Genomic DNA, 18,023 nt, shown 5'->3' on the forward strand with positions numbered 1-18,023 from the left:
TGATGCCGGTGAACGGCCTATATTAGGCCTGAGTGCGCCACTAAAGCTTGGCAGGGTCTGGGTGCACCTTATTCATTTTTCATGTTTTAATTTTAGCATAAAATATACTCGGCATCAGATGCCTTGGAGTTGAGCTAATTTGTGATTGTGTTCTCTGGGAAAGCAACTGGAGCAAGTAGGGTTCAGAATGAAAAAAGGAACAGTGTCTAACAAAGATAATGAGCTCATGAATTTTCTGCAGTAGGACTTTATTTACTCATCTCTACATTGAACTGTAAACAGCATTTAGAAGTGTTTTGTTATCTGCAGTATGTTTTCCTTTTTCATGTGCATAGATTAAAAAAAAAGGGAATGTCATTTAAGGGAATCTGTTGAAGTCAAGTATTCTCAAGTGAGTTCCAGGAAGTTTTTACTGACACAAGATTGATTCAGTTGGAAGGACCGGAGTCATGGCTTCATCACAAAAAAGTCTATGACTGAATTATGCAAAGCACCATCTATAAAAGATTTTTTTTTTTTTTTTTTTTGGAAGAAGTTCTGCAGGATAGATGAAGTTTAAAATGAGCTGTTTGGCCACAATCCCCAAAGGAGTGTTTGGGCAGTAAAAAGGTGCAGCATTTGATGAACACAGCACCTCGCCAACTGTTAAGCAGCAGGGCGTAAATATTATGCTATGGAGTGTGTGGCTGCCAGTGGCGCAGGAAATATTACAGGGCTGGAATGAAGATGGATTCCACTAAGTTCATTCGAGAAAGTAAAAATGGAAATAGACTGGCTTCTTCTGGGCCGAAACTTACTTAAAAGTCCATCAAGTCCATTAGAAATCTTGCAGCGCGAAGACACCAGCAGTGACGCCAACAAGCTCTCAGCGCACATCCACATGAGGTAAAGAGACCTCACACAGAAATCCTTCAAACCGAAAGTATTATAAAAGTACTGACTGAGAAAGGTACCCAGACTTTTGCTCATGGTATAATCTGTGCGTGTGTGTGTCATCATGTGAGGATTTTTTTAGTATTTTGGAAGATGTTTGTATGTTGTTCCCCAAACAGAAAATTTACGTGTGTGTGTGTGTGTGTGTGTGTATAAGTTAATAATGTGTCAAACTTGTTGTTATATTCCTTAAAAGGCTTTGTTTGATTGTTTTTAGACAAGTAAATGAGAGTTTAAAAAAAAAGAAAGACACTGACTGTTTTGTCTATTTAAGATTTTAATGTGAATTTCTTCAGTTTTACTCGTAATATAAAATCAGCTTAGATTCGGCACACGGTATTTCAAAAATATTCGTGATATTTAAAAATGTAACAAAACATATGATAAAGGAATATTTTATATATTTTTTTAATTTTATTTCATTTTATTATTATTTATTTTTTTTGTCCGTGACGCCGGTGAGGTTGTGTTTACCCACAATGCACAGCGAAACAGCCACGTAAACGTAAACCATCGTAGCATCAGCGCTGCCTGCGGCTTGCCTAGCTGCCTCAGCTTCCTGTATAGCTACACCTTCCAGATGTGCAGATGATGCAGGACGCATTTCCCAGGTATTATATTATTGCTCTGGGTTGCGGATGTGCTAACTAACTAGCTGTTAATCGCCGCGCTGATTGAGCTAAGGTTGAAGTTCAGTGCTGTTGTTGAACACGCTAATAGTTAGCTGCTAACCTTTGCTAGCTGGTTAAACTGCCCTGTCAATTGTAAAGTCTTGTTTCCACACAAGATAAATTGATCGTTAACACCACCGGCAAACGTTAAAAGCAACGTGTAACGTCAGGTAATCTACCAGTTTATTGTTCGCACATGTAAACATAGCCAACCATTAGCTAATGAAACACTGCTCTTAAAGTTGGGATTAAAGTAGCCGAAAGGTGAGACAGTTTGTCTCCGCAATCTAGTGTCGCTGTCTTTTTGAGTTAATCCAGGACTTAACGTTGTACTCGCGCCTTTTATTTGAGTTGTCTTGAAGTTCTGAGTTGTTTCGCTTTTTTCACTGGGTGCAGTGAAAGCACCTAAAAGCCTCAAATCGACTCTTCATAACGCCCCTTCATTCAGTCCGTGGAGCTGTCCATGGTTCTCACATGATGTTTATTGATTACAGAAAATTTACGTGAAGGCCATAGTTGAGTAGAAAAAACCTTTAGTAATCTGCAAGTTAAAAGTGAAACATCCAACAACACCACAGATACAGGCCATTTAAAAACTTTCTGTGTGCAACAACAGAAAATAAAACAAGAGCATTCAAATAGTTTAAAAATTGCCTCCAACTCATTCATGATTTTAGTAGTATGACAGGAATTTAGAAATTTTGCCTTGTCTCACATTGGTCCTTACCATTTCCATATTAACTTAAAATTTAATCAGCATCTAGGTTGAGCCCACTTATGGTAAAATTTCATGCAACCTTTTTGAGTAAGTTTCCTAACAAGCAGACAAACTTGACCAATTACAGTGGAGTGAATTAAATGAGTGCACTTTCGGGCAGTACAGTAGATAGAGGAAGAAAAATGTGCCTTTTGTTTAGAAAGCCAGTGACTAATGAGACAACATTTCACCAGTCTAGTGGTTTTAGTCTTTCTACAGGGTGCTGAATGTGCATCCAGATAGGAGTAAGTGAAATTCCCAGTAAATGCTATAGGCTCACCTCAGTTTCCTGTGAGACATCAGAAAGGCAGCCAAGATCAGTCAGGTTTCTGCCAACAATCTTCGTCCATAGTTTGACTCTCTCCACGGTTTGTTTTTGTTAATCAAGGTAAAGTAACGAAACTGGCAGATGTATTGCAAAGGAGATGAAAATGACCTGACGTGTGCTGCCGGCAAAACCTGTATTTAAATCATGTTCACAACATGAAAGGCTCCAAAGGCAACCTAAGCTCATGAATGTATAATTAACCATTTCCTAAATCTTCCGTGCTGGTGCAAGATCACCAAAGGCCCCAAAATCAATTAGAATACGCTTAAAATGAGATTTTTACTAAATTACTTAACATGTAATGAAACTTGCTTTATGCTTTTAGCAAGTCATGTTTGGTAGTGATTGAATTTGGTAACAAACGGACTGCAAACGAATAAACATTTCATCTTGAGGCGCTGCTTTAATTTTGAAAAAATGTCTGTTTATAATCTTCTTCCGTGTGTTGTATTTTGACATTTTTTGGCATCCCCCCCCTGGAAGTACTCACACTCTCACTCTATGCTGCTTTTGTATTACACACAAGTAGATGGCTGCTTTAAAATATTTATTATATAGTATATCTCCACGCACGACACTTGGTGTTGATATTGTTTCTAAGTGCTGTGATAAAAGCATATAGAAGATATTCTCCGTTTTGTTTGTCTTTTCATCCGACCTTGGTCTGGTTTTGAAGGTAGTTCTTAGTTGTGGTACCTGACACTTCACTGATTCTGCTCACGTCACGGATCCTGAGGACTTGTCAGTCAAGCAGGAAGGAAATTGACCGGAATTCAAATCACATGCAGGAGGACAAACGTGGAAAGTGTCCCGCTAACGCACATTCTCAGCTTCTCAGTAGATACCAGTGGTCGGGGATTTTGAATGCTAAAATAAGTAGTTAGTTAAAAAAAAAAATACAAATAACTAATTGCACTGTTGTAGCTTGAGTACTAAAACGAACTATTAAATATTTCATGTTTGGATAGATGAGTGTGCAGACATTATCCATTAAGCAGTCAAGTGAGGTTAGAGGTCACCACAGTAATCTATATTATCCTGAGGGGAAAATAATCAGTGTCTGAGTGCTCGGTGTGCTAATCTCAGTTTGTTATTAAACCTCCCAAAACATTATACATTTACAAAAACCTGATATTTGAGAATTTAATAAGAAACTGATTTTTTTGCCCTTTGTAGAGTGATAAATGGAAAGCAATGCTGTGACCAAAGACTGCGTTGCAGCTTAATATAATTTTCATTGTTTTTTTACTGAATTGCAATTTTTCAAGTATTAGTCATTTAGTCTAAATTGTCATGAAATCTATAAAGAATGTGAGAGCTTTGTCAACACATCAAAATCCCAAGTTCTTCCTCATTGATGAAAAAGCAGAACATTTCCTTGCTGCACTCACAGATCTGTGCCATCCCTGTTTACAGGCCTTCAGCGAGACTGCCAGAGCTGTAAGATGTCGATGGTGTTGTTTGCCTCTGTGGTCCGAGTCGGGGACGGCCTGCCTCTCTCAGCATCCACTGATTATGAGCAGGACAAAGAGCTTCAGGAAACAAAGAGGCTCCTCAAAGGTCTCTCCAAGAAACTCGGCCAGTTTCCTGACCGCTGCACACTTAGGACTGGACCATACAACATCAAGTAGGTCTTTACTCTTAGCAAAATATCCAGTTATTCTGCTCTGTTAAATGTTAAATAACTCTTGGTATTAACACGTTTCAAATGGGCCGTTTTGGTGTATAAAAGGTCTGTTTGGCTTGAGTAAAGATAATATTAGTTTAAAGGGTTAGGGTAGCTTTTCCTTCGATTTTGACTAAAACCTTTTTTGGAGAAGGGCTGAATTATTCAAGCATTTTTAAGCATCTGCATTCACTCAGTGCATCTTCAATTCCAGGTATAAAACCAAAATCTAGACAATGCATTTTTAATGACCCATGGGTGGTGAAATATTCTGCTGTTGACAGTTTTACTGCTTTCTTTCTGACCCCTCTAACACACATGTGGTTAAAGAAAATACAGAAAAAGCTTTTAAATTTGAGCGATTTGACAGCTCGGGCTTCATTTGAGGTGTCAGACAGTTTCTGAAAGCTCTGCTTGTGCTTAGGGAATGGCTTTGAAACTCTCTCAAGCATTGTTTGTTAAAAGCTAATTAGTCTTATTACGACAGAGGACGTGACCTTAGAGAACCTCACCGCCAACCATCAATGAGCCGGCTATACCTTTCAACAACCACAGAGTCTCCTTTTGATACGTCTCTTTAATCAGCGAGAGCCCGAAGCTTCTGAAGAGTGCGGACGTCTAAAGGCTGCTGAAGGTCAAAATGAAAGAGGCGGCGTTTAAAGTCACCGGTTAATCTGTCCTGTGATATTCCTGGTTCTTCAGTGGCCCTTGTCATGTCTGTAATATTTGTGTGTTGTGAAAGCTAGATGAAATTCCTTTTTCAGCAGATTTAATCCAGGAGGTTTTAGAACATAGGCTCGCTTGCTTAATGCCCCAAGTTTTACACAGTGATTTGGAGAATGCACATCACTGGAAGCAATTTAGGGACTAGTTTACTTCTGTAATATTTGAACATACTCGCACTGTAAGTCACAGTTATGAATCATCAGTTATACCGTGGGATTTAATCCAGTTTTATTTTAGCTGTTACCCACAGTGGAGTTATGATTTATTTTCTAATATTCGGTGAGGTTTTATAGGCACAGTCAGGCAGCTCCGAGACAGATATTGGTAAACGTATTTGTCCACAGGTTTATTGTAAAGCACATTGCAACTTACAGGTTCAATTCTGGCAGTACATTATTGCAGTGTTTATTATATATGCACCAGCAGCTTGTGAAACTAAAGGGCACAATAAAAATTAATCCATCAATTCGAATTGTGGGTAAGGGGCCCGCCTCCATCCCAACCTTAAATGTGAGTCAGTTGCCTCAATTTCTGATGCGTATGTATGTGGCTACTCAGATCAGGTTGACTCTCATTCCTCAGATATCGTCAACACCGGGAGTTTTTCTTTCCATGATAATCATCATATTAGTCTCAACTCTTTATTGACATTCAGGTTTCATATCCATTCAGATGTGCTCCGAGCTATTCTGGTAATGTGAACGTCTTTGTGTTTGGGGAATTTAATTTGCACTTAGTGTATCAATTAACACTGCAAGGCCAGCACATAGTTGTTTCTGCAGAGGTGGATTTGGATGCGAGTGTAGCCATTGTGTTAAATTAACTGTGAAAGTGTGGCGTTGAAGCAGAGATGCGCTTAAATTGTGTTTGCTCTGTGTTTAGAGCGGCAACCTGCAGAAGTCAGAAATGCCTTTGTGTCCCTGGATATAGCTTTGTGTCCTAATTACAGATTCCCAGGGTTTCTGTCGAGAGGAAGAGTGGCGCGCTGCATTAGAGCAGTAATATTTGTGTTTGTGTGTTTCAGTTTTACAAGCTCGCTGGGCGTTGGATACCTGATGGTATGCACTGCAAGTTATCCCAATGTTTTGGCCTTCTGCTTCCTGGATGAGCTACAGAAGGAGTTTATTGTCACCTATGACACCAAACGGATCAAGAGTGCCATGCGGCCCTACTCCTTCATCGAATTTGGTGAGTCCATGGAACTGTGCCTTTCAGCCGAAACGACCACGTGGGAAATATGATGTCAGCTTTTCAAATTAAAACGGGTGCCATGTCTGATGGTACCTATCAGATGTAAAATTGGCCTCATTCTTTACAATATTCCGTTTTTAAAGTTTCTCCTTGGTAGTGCACAAATTGTACAATATGGGGTCACAGTGAGTAAATTTCAGATACAAAAAAGAGAGTTTGATGGCCTGGAACTAGTCAAAAAGTATTTTATGCTAGTTGATTGGATAGTTAACCTACCAAACCTACTTATGACTTCACCTGTGAAACAAAAACACTACATCAGTCAAGTTTTTTTTCTTGTCGTCCTTTTAAAGAGGCTTTTGAGGACGGGCCTCCCATATTACTCCCAATTACAACAACAACAAAAAAACAGCCACAACGCAAAACAGATTTAGCAGCATACATCTGAGTAAAAATGTTGTTGTTTTCTTACTTGCACTGAATCTTTACGTTTTTTTATTTATTATTTAAATTAATTTTTTTAAGCAACATCTTCACTTGAATTTTAACTGTTGCTTTCTGAATTAAAAAAAACACAAAACCCACACACACATGTAACAAGTAGTGGTGTGTCAGAAACTGCTTTCTCATTGACTAGTGACTTGTCAATCCCCAGCATCAGCGACTGTATCCTTGATAATCCTCTATTTGAAATATAGAATGATTAAGATTTATAAATTCAATTTAAAACTCATCAGGAAAGTATTCACAGAGGTCAACTCAGAATGACATTTTCCCACCGATTTCTACAGGACGTCTTTTTGCAGCCACAGTTAGAGCTGGGTAGCCTTTAGTCAGCATACACATTTAAAGCACTTTTAAATTGGCTTCATTTTTCTTAATTGGACTATTGACCTAAGTCCACATTTTATACTGTAGTCTACACACAAACAGTGAAGAGCTAAAAGGTGGAGCTGTTACAGAGACAAAGTACTCAAGTGGAGGAAAGGAAAACAATTTTCCATCATTCAGAGCAGCAGCACTTGTTACTGTGATAGTGGGTAAAATATTGACTAATAAAAACCTGTTTAAAGCACTCAGAGAGCGCAACTCCCACCGAAGACCAAGGTCTTTACTAAAACATTTTCCTCATTTGTGTGATCTTGACCTTTGACCTTTAAGCATTACATACTAAAGGGGTGTAGTAAGTTATCTTTACCCATAGGATTGGAGCAGAATGGGCTGTAAACTTTTGCTTCTTTAAGCTGTAAAACTTGAGAGTTTAAGATAGATTCATGCTGTGTGTGATTTTGCAAACCTTTATGGCATCATTGTGATATCGTGTGTTGTATCTGCCCCCCATGCCCTTTCATATCATACATTACTCTATGGTTTCATGATTTTTTTTTCTCAACTTTGACCTTGAACACTAACAACAAAGGTCAGGGACAGAAGCATAGCCAACCTGGGTATTTATGCCCCCCAAGTATATCTTGGTTTGTTGTTGTAAAGTTGAAGATGGCCCGTAAAACAATTTGTGAAAAAATGTTCTCACCAAAATTAAATGAGCTCGAGCTGTTATTGGTATCAACCATCAAACAAAATTTGAAAATGATATTTTAAAAAATTTGGATGCGAGACAACTAACAAATAGACAGACAAACAAACAAAACTGATTACATAGTGCCCCCCCCCCATCGCGGGGAGAACAAACTTAAATATGATCTTATCCACCGATGTTTGAGTTGCACAGAGACAAAATAGAGTTTTAAGAAAGGCTGCCTGTATTCACATAAACTGTCAGCTCAGTTTGTTATGATCTTTAAATTTGGCCACTTCGCTGCAGGCTGCCAGCAGCTGTCCTACTTTCTGTCACAGTCATACCTGCAGGACGCAGGGGTGAGTCTAAAGGGCAGCATGGAGCCTACTCAACTAGATTTATTTCAGAGCTTTGGTAACAGTATTTTACAGATGTAAATAAACATAAAGACATGAATAAACCACTTTAAATATAATTAACAAACTAAATTAGGTTTACATATAAAACATTGTTTTTGTGGACAGTAAAACCGAGACACTGGCCCAGCGTATGAAATAGGATTTTTCTTATTTAATTTGTGACATGCAGTGTTTCTGTCTATTGTTGATCGAAAATGCTGTTTTTGTTTATTCAGAAATCATCTTACAGTTAAACCACTTTGCTTCCACATTAACAGCATCTTGCTGTGTCACACAAAGGGTGCATTTGGTTCTCCCCAGCTTGCTCTTTGTATTATTAATCAGCTCTTTGTTGTGCTGACTGTTATCCTTCAGACACCTTCATCCAGAAGACCAAACAGCGCTACAATAACCCTCGTTCCCTGTCCACCAAGATCAACCTGGCTGACATGCAGACAGAGATCAAGCTGCGACCGCCCTACCAGCTGTCCCCTGAGGACCTGCGGGCTATCAATGGATTCTCAGTGCACGCACCTTCAAAGTATAAGGGCATAGGTAGGATATAAGCTGCACACGTATGCGTGCAAAGTATGAGAGAGGCTTGTAATGAATTTACATACGTACAGCATTTAAAGATGCATTTATTCATGTGCATAAATATATATACAGGGTGTGCATGCACATTAAATTTAGATATGTAATCTTATTATTTTTATTAATATTTAATTCTTAACATTGATGGTACTGACCACAAAACTGAGACATGATGTACATAGTTGCTTTTCCCTCAAAATGTTCCTGGAAAAGGAAAACAGGAAGTGCTACATGGCTTTAAAGAATTTCAAAGCAGACTCCGATGAAGACTTAAAGTTGATATGCGTTGCTCTGTTTTGCTTGCTCATTTCAACCTAAAAAAATGCTCTTTTTATGTCAAGGTTTTTTGGACAAATCAGAAATTTTAACCCCAGAGTTCAGAGCTTTCAGCAAGTTTTACACCCCTGCCATGGACGCACGTTTTTTTGTGGTAAACACATTTCCCTGGACCCAGGGCCTCTCCAAAGGATCCTAGTCCCTTTTGCTTTTTGAGCTGTTTATTCACGCCTCTTTTGCTTTTATTAAAATGTTTTAATATACAGTTCAGAACCAAAATGATTCCTCATCGCCGTATTTTCATGTATCTTCAGTGGATTAACAAAGACATTTCTTAATTACAGAGTCTCATTAAAGTCCTAAATGTTGAAATATTTATTGAAAGAAAAAAACAAAACATCCGCAGCAGAAGTCATTCAGCTGCTTAAATTTGAAATGGTTACTTTCTGGTGGATTATAAAGGGAAGAGAGAGACTGTGTGTGATGAGATACTCCTTTTCAAAATGAATCCATTCCGCTGTTGCTTCGTCGTAGCTCAGACCCCGTGCTCTTTACATCGTCCAGAAAAACAACCCCTTTTGGGCTCACTGTCACACCTCAGTTGCCCCAAGCTAAGCGATGCCACCTCGGGTCACTTGGAGCTGTTGTGTTTCCCCCTGACATCCGAGAGAGCAGCTCTCCACGCTCTGCTCACTCTCCCCGGACCTTCCCAGTGTCTTGTTTTTCTGAGAACATAAATCATTTTATCCTGAGGGATGAAGTATGCTAATCTGATAATAGTGACACATTAATTCTTTTACTCTGCAAGAATGTTTTGAAAGTGAGATTTGAGAACAGCACATTCTTGGCTTATCTTTGCCATTCAGGGATTTATTCCCTTTGTCCTGCACATAATAGCTTTTATATGTATATATATATAAATGAAATTTTGTCAAATCTAGTTGCTTTGTTGTACTTCGGAAAGCAGATTTAGCCGAGACCTGCGTCCTTGTTCTCTTGCAGCTCCCACGCAGATGTTGGAGCCGGTGACTCTCCCGGGCATCGTATCCTGTGTGCTGAGCATCCTCTGTGGAGGGCTGAACCTGCTGCGAGGGGTCCACGCTATAGAGAGCATACTGCAGGTGAGGGCATACTAGAAACGACTTTCAGATTCAGTATCTCTTAAAGGGAAATGAATGCTTAATGCAAGGCTGATTCTAGTTTGATACTTTTGGCTGTCAGTTTTATTTGTAGCAAGAAACTTAGAGGACGAATGAATTCCCGAGGGCTGGGAATGTAGGTCCATCACAGAAAAGCAATCAGGTAGTCAGGAAACGCAGACTTATAAGTTAGTGTGACTTATTCTAAAGAGAAAATGATGGCAAAGACTTCACTGTAAACATTCATCCCAGTTTACTAACGAGCTGCCTGGTTCAACTTTGACGTCATGAGCCACTAATATCTCCTCACTAACATTAACTTATTACTAATTATGGTCTGTCTGGGCTCACGTCACTACCACATGCCTGCCATTGTGTCCCTTGATAGAGCACCTGTCACTCTATGAACTAGATTAGATCACAGTACATGAAATGCATGAATAAAGATACCTCGACATGTTCTTGTCATATTGGTTTCTTTATTTGTCCCTACATAAATGACTAGCGCTTAAAAAAACAACAAAAAAACCCCAAGCATTTTCTCTGTGTCTGCAGAATGATGATGAAGACTTTAATTACGTGATTGCCTTCTTCCTCGGCACAGCGGCCTGTCTGTATCAGGTAAGTGATAGTCTGCGGTAAGGGGAGCCCATCACTGGCTGACTAACAGCCCTGCACTTTATAGCTCAGCAGCTTGTCAGCTACACATTAGCAAAAGCTCAGTGCCTTTCGGTCCAGTACCTTCTCTAAAAGATTTTGCTCAGCTGTTTTTGTGCAGCTCCTGATACTAAATGAATCACCGCAGACTGGTAGACACAGTGATGGGCACAGAGACATCAAATGGGATTTTTTATGAAAACATCCCCGTCGGTCACGTGGTCTGCGCATCGTTCACGCTCTCTGTCTTTCTCCTTTCAGTGCTACCTGTTTGCCTACTTCTCAGTCTGGAGGAACAGCAAGTCCTTCCTGGCCTTTGCACTCATCTGTCTTTCCAACATGTATTTGTACGAACTGAGGAACATCTGGCAGATCCTCTTTCACGTGGCGGTGGGCGCCTTCATGACCCTGCAGATCAGACTGAGGCAACCGCTGGGCAAAGCACCGGACTACAATGTCTGACAAAAAAGATCTGAAACTCAAAGGACAAATGGACCTGTAGTCTGAAAATACTGGAAACAAAATAGAGACAAAAAACAAAACAAAAAAACAAGCATCTCGATTCAGTGAGAAAAGCCAAAAGAGATCTCGCAGCAGCGCGGTAGCCCTGTTCAATAAACCCCAGCAGCTGTGAACAGATCTCAGTTTGGACTCTGCTGCAGCTTGAATCATTTATGGACCTTACTGGGAAGCCATTGCCCGATAACAATTTTCGACTTCCTTTCAGTGCATCCATCCCACCTGCAGGACGGATGCAGTTTTGCTCCCTCTGCAAGCACCAAGTTAAGTATTGAGAGCGACGCCACTCACTGCCAAATGCATCGGCTAAACAATCACATGAACTTCAGTTACTTGTTCAGTTATTTTTCAGCTTCTATGTAAACCCACTGGTTCTCCATCAGGTGCACGACTGGTTTCAGTCATGGTTTAAAACTATGCAACGCTGCCTTCTGCATGTGTGTGCGTCCTCATTTCAGTCGTATCTTATTTTGTAAGTGTTTGTCATCGTTTAGACCATTCTGCTTATTTATTTACCGACTGATTTCTCTGACGAAGAATTCTCCAGATTTTATGAATTTTGCTTGGTGATCGCTCCACTTTTATGTACACTTGTGTCTTTTTTTAGTCGCAAAGTAGCTCCTGTTTCAGCCGACGCAAACAGGCTGTTTGCATTCGTACCCTACTTCCTCGCCTACACAGCCTCAAGCATATGCCAGTGTCAAGTGACTGTGTTAATAAACAGGTCTGTGTTGGCAACGGTATAGATGCATAGCTGCGTTGTCAAAGCCAGAGGCGGCCTGTATCATCTGAACAGCCTCTGGCCTGTTTTTTTTATTTTCCCCCTCCCACCGAGCCCCTCAGTTCAGACTTGGCTGCCATTTCTAAAAACAAAAACAAGGAAAAAAAAAAAATCAAAAACTCATCTTTCACATTTAGCCTGTATCAAGGATATTGGCAGTGTTCACATTTAACACGATTATGACACAAAGATGCCATATTTATCGTCATCGGGGATTTATGGAGTGATTTCCCGGCGTTCCTGCATCATCCCAACAACTAACAGCAAACAAAACGAGAAGGGGAGAGAATTGAGTCGTGTTTTTCTTTTTTCTCTCCATGAGCAGCTTCACAGTCGTGCCAAGGCTGTCATGACGTCTTTATTTTTTAATTTACGTTTTTTATTTATTTTGGATGATCCCTGTCTCACAGGAAGAAGTGAAAATGAATCAGAGCATAGACGCGTACGCAGCTTTGCTTTCACGTCCATCTGGCATCTGCACTATTGTTCTGTCCGGAGACTGCTGTAACACTTCATTCTCGTGTGATTCATCATCTGAATGTTCTCTGCTTTCCAGCATCGGGTGCCACACCTACATGACCTAATAGCTCCTTTTTTTTCTTTTTGTTTTACCCTGCGGCTCAGACTTGATTGGAACTGAAATGTGATTCGCAAACTTCTAGATTGTTCAAATGTTTTCCACAGCAGTTACAGTAAACGTGTTGTGTGGGTGTGTGCTGTAAAATAGGAAACTTGAAAGTCAAGGATTTAAGTAATCCAAGTGTGGAACATGAATGTGATCATTTACAGGTCTTTAAATGGAATTTGCTAATCTAAACTTCGAATTTATTTAATTTGACACTAGAGAGTGGAAGGAGTTCCCCTGTTATGATTAGAATACAAAAACTTGTTAAATGTTAAAGCTATGAAATGTGGAAAACATTGATTTGATTTGATGGGGTAAATGTGTTGGAACGCTAATTTTAAGCCAGTCTTAGTAGCTCCATATTGCCCATTTTTGTGTGTGTGTGTTGCACGTGCACATCATGATGTGATCTGGTCCTCAATTTGAAACATATCTACTCTGTGAGCAAAGCTGTGGAACACTGAACATTAAAAAAACATTTCCATTACAATGATATCTTTTTTTTTTTTTTTTATCACAGCACTGTCAGTTTCATACCAAATTCAGAGATATCTGGTACATGTTGCAGTAATTGTGAAGACAAAAATCACTTTTGTTTTAAAACAAAAAAGCAGGGATGCTTCTCCTGAGCAGGAAGTGCTCCCATTTTCACAGATATGTGCTGCCTGACCTGCACAAATTTGAACTTGAATGTCAGCATGGTGATGATGTGATTGTAGCAACGCTCACATAGTTAGAGGCCAACAGGTTGGCTGTTCAAAAAGGTCACATTCATTAAGTCTGGAGATTTTGTTTGCACCAACATGCGTTTGAATTCCCCGGAGAAAAGCAGAGGAAACACTGTTGTTCCTGCAGCTGATGCATTACAGTCGACGACGATTCTTATTTTATCCGAGCGTGCTCAGTTTAAATTGGGAGGCTTCAGTTTTGATTACAGTCTGGCACTGCTATGTAAATGCACAGCAGGAGTGACCAAGATCTTAACTGATTCCTATTGGAGGTAATAGCCACTGATTTGACTTATAAATACAAATATTAATGCCGTGACGGATAACGTAACGGGCAGAGCGTTAATCAGGAGATTAGCATTTTTCCTCCTTGTCCTCCGTCATATAAACAATAATCAGTAATAATAAAAAAGAAGACAAAGGACCTCATGCATAAAGCCTGTCATGCAGTGCTCCTGCCATCTGTTGGTGAGCTACGTGAACATGTAAAATGACTCCCAGGTTTGAGTGCAGTTAAAACAGAGGAGACACCTGAGATTTCCACCCATTTAAACAAACCTTTAGTTTATAGATTTTGGCTTTGTGCTGCCGAAAGAGGGAAAGGTCTTCCTCAACCTGTGATATTTTAGACAATGCACCGTGCACCTTTCCAAGCTACAGCGTGTCCACATACATTTGGTCACTTTTTTGTTTCTTGTTTAAGTCTGTAGCTTTGGTATTGTGCGAGTGTGCCAAAACGACAGCTTGCGCAAAGTAAACACCAACATCAATCTAGATCCAACCTGACAGCACAGCAGAACATGAAGAACAAGAATCAGATCTTAGGGTACCTGTGAAACCTCTCAGCAGTTTATTTTACTATAAAAAAACAGCATAATGTTTAGCATGGCAACAAAAACAATCCACAGTTTTGTCTCTGAAGCCATTTGTGTCACAGACACGGCCACCTCGTGTCAAATGAAAAGCGAATGAGAATGCTGTACTTTGTAAAGATGGATCCACTCAGGCACCTCGTAGCTACACCCCTCATCTCTGGTCTGTGCCTCTCCAAGCCCCTCGCGTTCCCTAATGGCACATTCATGCACAAAGAACAGTAGAAAGAGGGGTGTGACGTGGGTGTAGAATGGCAGTGCATTCAAATGGAATCATATGGAATGACACCTATAGGTTTTAGCAGGGGTGCTTGAAGATAATGGTTGCAGCAGTACAGTACATTAACAAAGATTAAAAAAACAAACAAAACAAAACGCCAGAGAAGACCAGTGCAGGTTTTTCCCCTTCATTCCAACGGCTCAAAATCATAGTGCCATTTACTCTTTAAACAGGAATGAAATTCAAAGGATAAGGCTAGTGCTAATATTTTTACTGTCAACAAAATCACCTGAAAAGACCAAATTTCCAGTGGATTAAATTCTGATGTTGTTCAAAAGCAACGATTAGTGAGGCAGTTATTCCATATACAATCATCATGGGCACTTACTGAGCATCGAGTCTGAATTAAAATAAATTAATAGAGTGAAACAAGTCTAACTTCTTTAATAAATTGTTTCATTTGCAGGTGTTACTCAATACATACTGAAAGATGAAATATTAGTCCCAACTAACTGATTCTCTCCTCTTTAACCAATATTTTTTTTTAAATCTTTTAAGTTGGACTTTTGTAATTATATGTATTGCTGTGACTGCCAACAATATCTGACTCCTGCTTAAACATTTATAGTTTCCATAAACTGAAAATCCGCCCACTGAGTGGTAGAAGGGCTCCGATTGGCCGGAATTTGACAACACATTTCCTTGAGTTTAAATAATCTTTAAGTTCAACTATCCATTTATTATTATTATTATTATTATTAATAATGGAAAGTGTCCAAATTAATTAATTTCTGACAGCAGTTTAAAATTAATACATTTATTAATATGCAGGATTTAAATAGAACCTGAGGCTAGTTATTCAGATAAAAGTCCATAGACTGCAGTTCATTTTGAGTCCACTTAATACATACAACATCGTAGTGAAGTAAATACTGATCTGCATAGCATACCAAATATGTTTTAAATAACTTCACGCACAAATTCAGTTTGTTTTCACAAGATGCAAGTGGAGAGAATATTGCAGGCATTACTTAAAATGTTAATTTTGCTCTTTTCATGAGATCAGTTGACAGTTATAATAATATGACTCTATATAAAATATGTACATAGCTTCACAAGTCTGAAAATAGAAGCCAATGCAGTTTAGGTGCCTTAAACATGCTTTTCATGGCCAGCAGGGGGCGACTCCTCTGATTACAAAAACAAGTTTGATTTTTCTGGAAGAAGAAATCTGGAAGGACACCCACTCGGCTCCAGTTATCTATGACCTCTGTAAGCGTTTTCCTAATTAGTCTGTCTTGATTGCTAGCTTCAAGTGTTTAAATACAGCATGATATTGACTATTGACAGTCAAATAAGAGAACAAAGCAGAGCATGATTTAGGGTGTCTTCCTTGCGATTGACAAGTAGCTACCAGATGAGCGTGCGGTGTTTCTAAGTGAGATCCACCCCCAGTGACCTCTAAACTGTTAGCTCAAGGCTTAACAATACTTCACAAACCAATGGTGACATTATGCATGCCTACATCCATCTTTTATATACAGTTTTCTAGCCTTATCCTTTAAACTTGGTTCTAAAGTTTTCTGGATTCAGTATTCTCAGGTGAAAACATTTTTCTGTCCATTTACTTTTTCCTGTGACAAAACAAACCAAACCAGGTGAAGTATTTGGTAATATCATCATTAAAAATCACTTGAGTCCATGAGACAGCCAGGTCAGTTTGTGTGATGACACGCTGAATAAAGATGTAATACTGAAGAGAACTGCTCTGGAAAGAAAACGGCAGATAATTGGGCACATGTCCACATGTGCTTATCTGTCCCTGTCCACAGGATGAGCATCATCACCGTCGTCAGTACAGAGTCCATGTTAAAGGCCTCATCGGAGATCATCGGACATTCATTGGGTCGTACCATCTGATTGAGCGAGCGAGTGGGGAGCTGTGGGAGCAGAGCACAACAAGGTGGACGGCTGAAAGCACTGGAGTGCAAAAAGAAATGGCTTTTGAGCACCAAGGCTGATGCATTTCCGTCCTCTAGTCCGTCATTCAATGTACCGCCTTGCTCGGTTTTAAAACTTGCTTTTTCGCTGTGAGAAAAGGGCAAGAAAAGAGGCCATTTGGGGGCAGCTGAAGCTAAACGGAACATCAGCTGTGACGCAGTGCTAACATCAGGCAACACCAGTGAGGACTTCTGAAATCCCAACATGAATTATACAGTATGTACATCTGAATATGTATAATATATATATTCATGTACAAAATATAGAATCTTAATATATCTCATAGGGTTTGTGTTCTGAAGTTAAAATAGAAAATGTTAAAGATTAGAAAAAGCTCTTTACTGACATCCTCTTTGTTTTATGTGTTTGTGAATATATATATATATATATATATATATATATATATATATATATATATATATATATATATATATATATATATATGCTGTTGATACTACTGAGGTTGTGATATTGCACATCTGGCGGGAAGCTTTCTGTAAACACTGTGCAGCGTTTTCTTTCTGTTATAAAAGGAAATTCATATAATCTCAGAAAACCCGGTTACCTGTAGGACACTCTTCAGCAATAAAGACCATCTCCTCCATGAATCTGTTAGTTACCAATGTGATTAGATAATGACACAAGGACGGATAGTGCTGCAGTGCTGGCTTAGTGTCCATACTTGAGAGATTCATACCTGCATCACAACATGGACCAAAGGTTTTACAAACCATACGTGAAATTCTGTACATACACATAAAACTGTCTGTGTTTTACATGTACATACTGTATATACTTCAGCAGGAGCAAGGCAGAGCGAAAGAGAAGAGGTAATGCAGCTTATGTCCTCCCGCAGGTGTGTCCAAAAACCCATCGGAAAATTACGGCTGATTGAAGCAAATCAAATTTCTTATTGACCATTTTTCCTTCAGGACCCAGACTCGCACAGCTGGCCAACAATCTGTCTTTATGCTCTGACTGGACATCTTTGGTCTCATCGGCTGACTCGTAGCAAGGCTTCTCCGACTCATCGGCTCCCCCACAGGCTGGGCGTTGGGATGAAAATTTTCCCCATCCTTTATGGCCTCAGGTTTCAGAAGGGTTCAGTGCTGTGAGAAAAGTTCAATCTCAGTCCACCCTAAGCCTGCTTTTATGTCGTAAGGCGTGTAACCCCCTATGTGTCTGTCACTTAGTGTGGGTTAACTGCTGGAAGGTCCACTGGTGAGGAAGTAGGTCATCATCTCTCCTTTGCCCTTGACTGTGACCACTCCTCTGTATTCCAGTGTGTAGTTATAAGAGCTCAGTACCTGGTGCAGTTCTGGGGTCACCTGAAGGCAGATGGAGAATGGAATATTTAGTTCCCTGGTAAGCATTTTTTTGAGATTTATCATTATTTTGCTAATAACTCCCAGTGATCAATGA

At 39.6% G+C, this 18,023-nt stretch overlaps 2 protein-coding genes across 3 annotated transcripts in view; one reads left to right on the forward strand and one right to left on the reverse strand.

Moving 5' to 3' along the window:
- Positions 1 to 1,437: 1,437 nt before the first annotated feature.
- sec22a (SEC22 homolog A, vesicle trafficking protein) lies at positions 1,438 to 13,264 on the forward strand. Its single transcript, XM_063499765.1, has 7 exons — positions 1,438 to 1,544; positions 4,106 to 4,316; positions 6,106 to 6,269; positions 8,565 to 8,744; positions 10,062 to 10,180; positions 10,754 to 10,819; positions 11,117 to 13,264. Exons 2-7 carry the CDS (start codon positions 4,135 to 4,137, stop codon positions 11,315 to 11,317), a joined length of 912 nt encoding a protein of 303 aa, XP_063355835.1. The 5' UTR covers positions 1,438 to 1,544; positions 4,106 to 4,134; the 3' UTR covers positions 11,318 to 13,264.
- Positions 13,265 to 17,051: 3,787 nt separating this feature from the next.
- The window catches only part of adcy5 (adenylate cyclase 5), a 93,338-nt gene continuing 92,366 nt past the window's right edge, over positions 17,052 to 18,023 (reverse strand). For both annotated transcript variants that reach the window (XM_063497019.1, XM_063497018.1), the window contains exon 21: positions 17,052 to 17,929. In XM_063497019.1, coding sequence (XP_063353089.1) covers positions 17,801 to 17,929 — 129 coding nt within the window. In that variant the 3' untranslated portion in view covers positions 17,052 to 17,800. The remainder of the gene's footprint in view (positions 17,930 to 18,023) is intronic.

Source organism: Pelmatolapia mariae, linkage group LG16_19, assembly GCF_036321145.2.
Source record: "Pelmatolapia mariae isolate MD_Pm_ZW linkage group LG16_19, Pm_UMD_F_2, whole genome shotgun sequence".
Taxonomy (NCBI): domain Eukaryota; kingdom Metazoa; phylum Chordata; class Actinopteri; order Cichliformes; family Cichlidae; genus Pelmatolapia; species Pelmatolapia mariae.

Coding starts and splice junctions, on each gene's coding strand:
- sec22a (XM_063499765.1), top strand. CDS start 4,135: ATGTCGATGGTGTTGTTTGCCTCTGTGGTCCGAGTCGGGGACGGCCTG. Junction 6,270..8,564: donor CTACTCCTTCATCGAATTTG/GTGAGTCCATGG, acceptor GTTATCCTTCAG/ACACCTTCATCCAGAAGACC. Junction 10,820..11,116: donor CAGCGGCCTGTCTGTATCAG/GTAAGTGATAGT, acceptor TTCTCCTTTCAG/TGCTACCTGTTTGCCTACTT.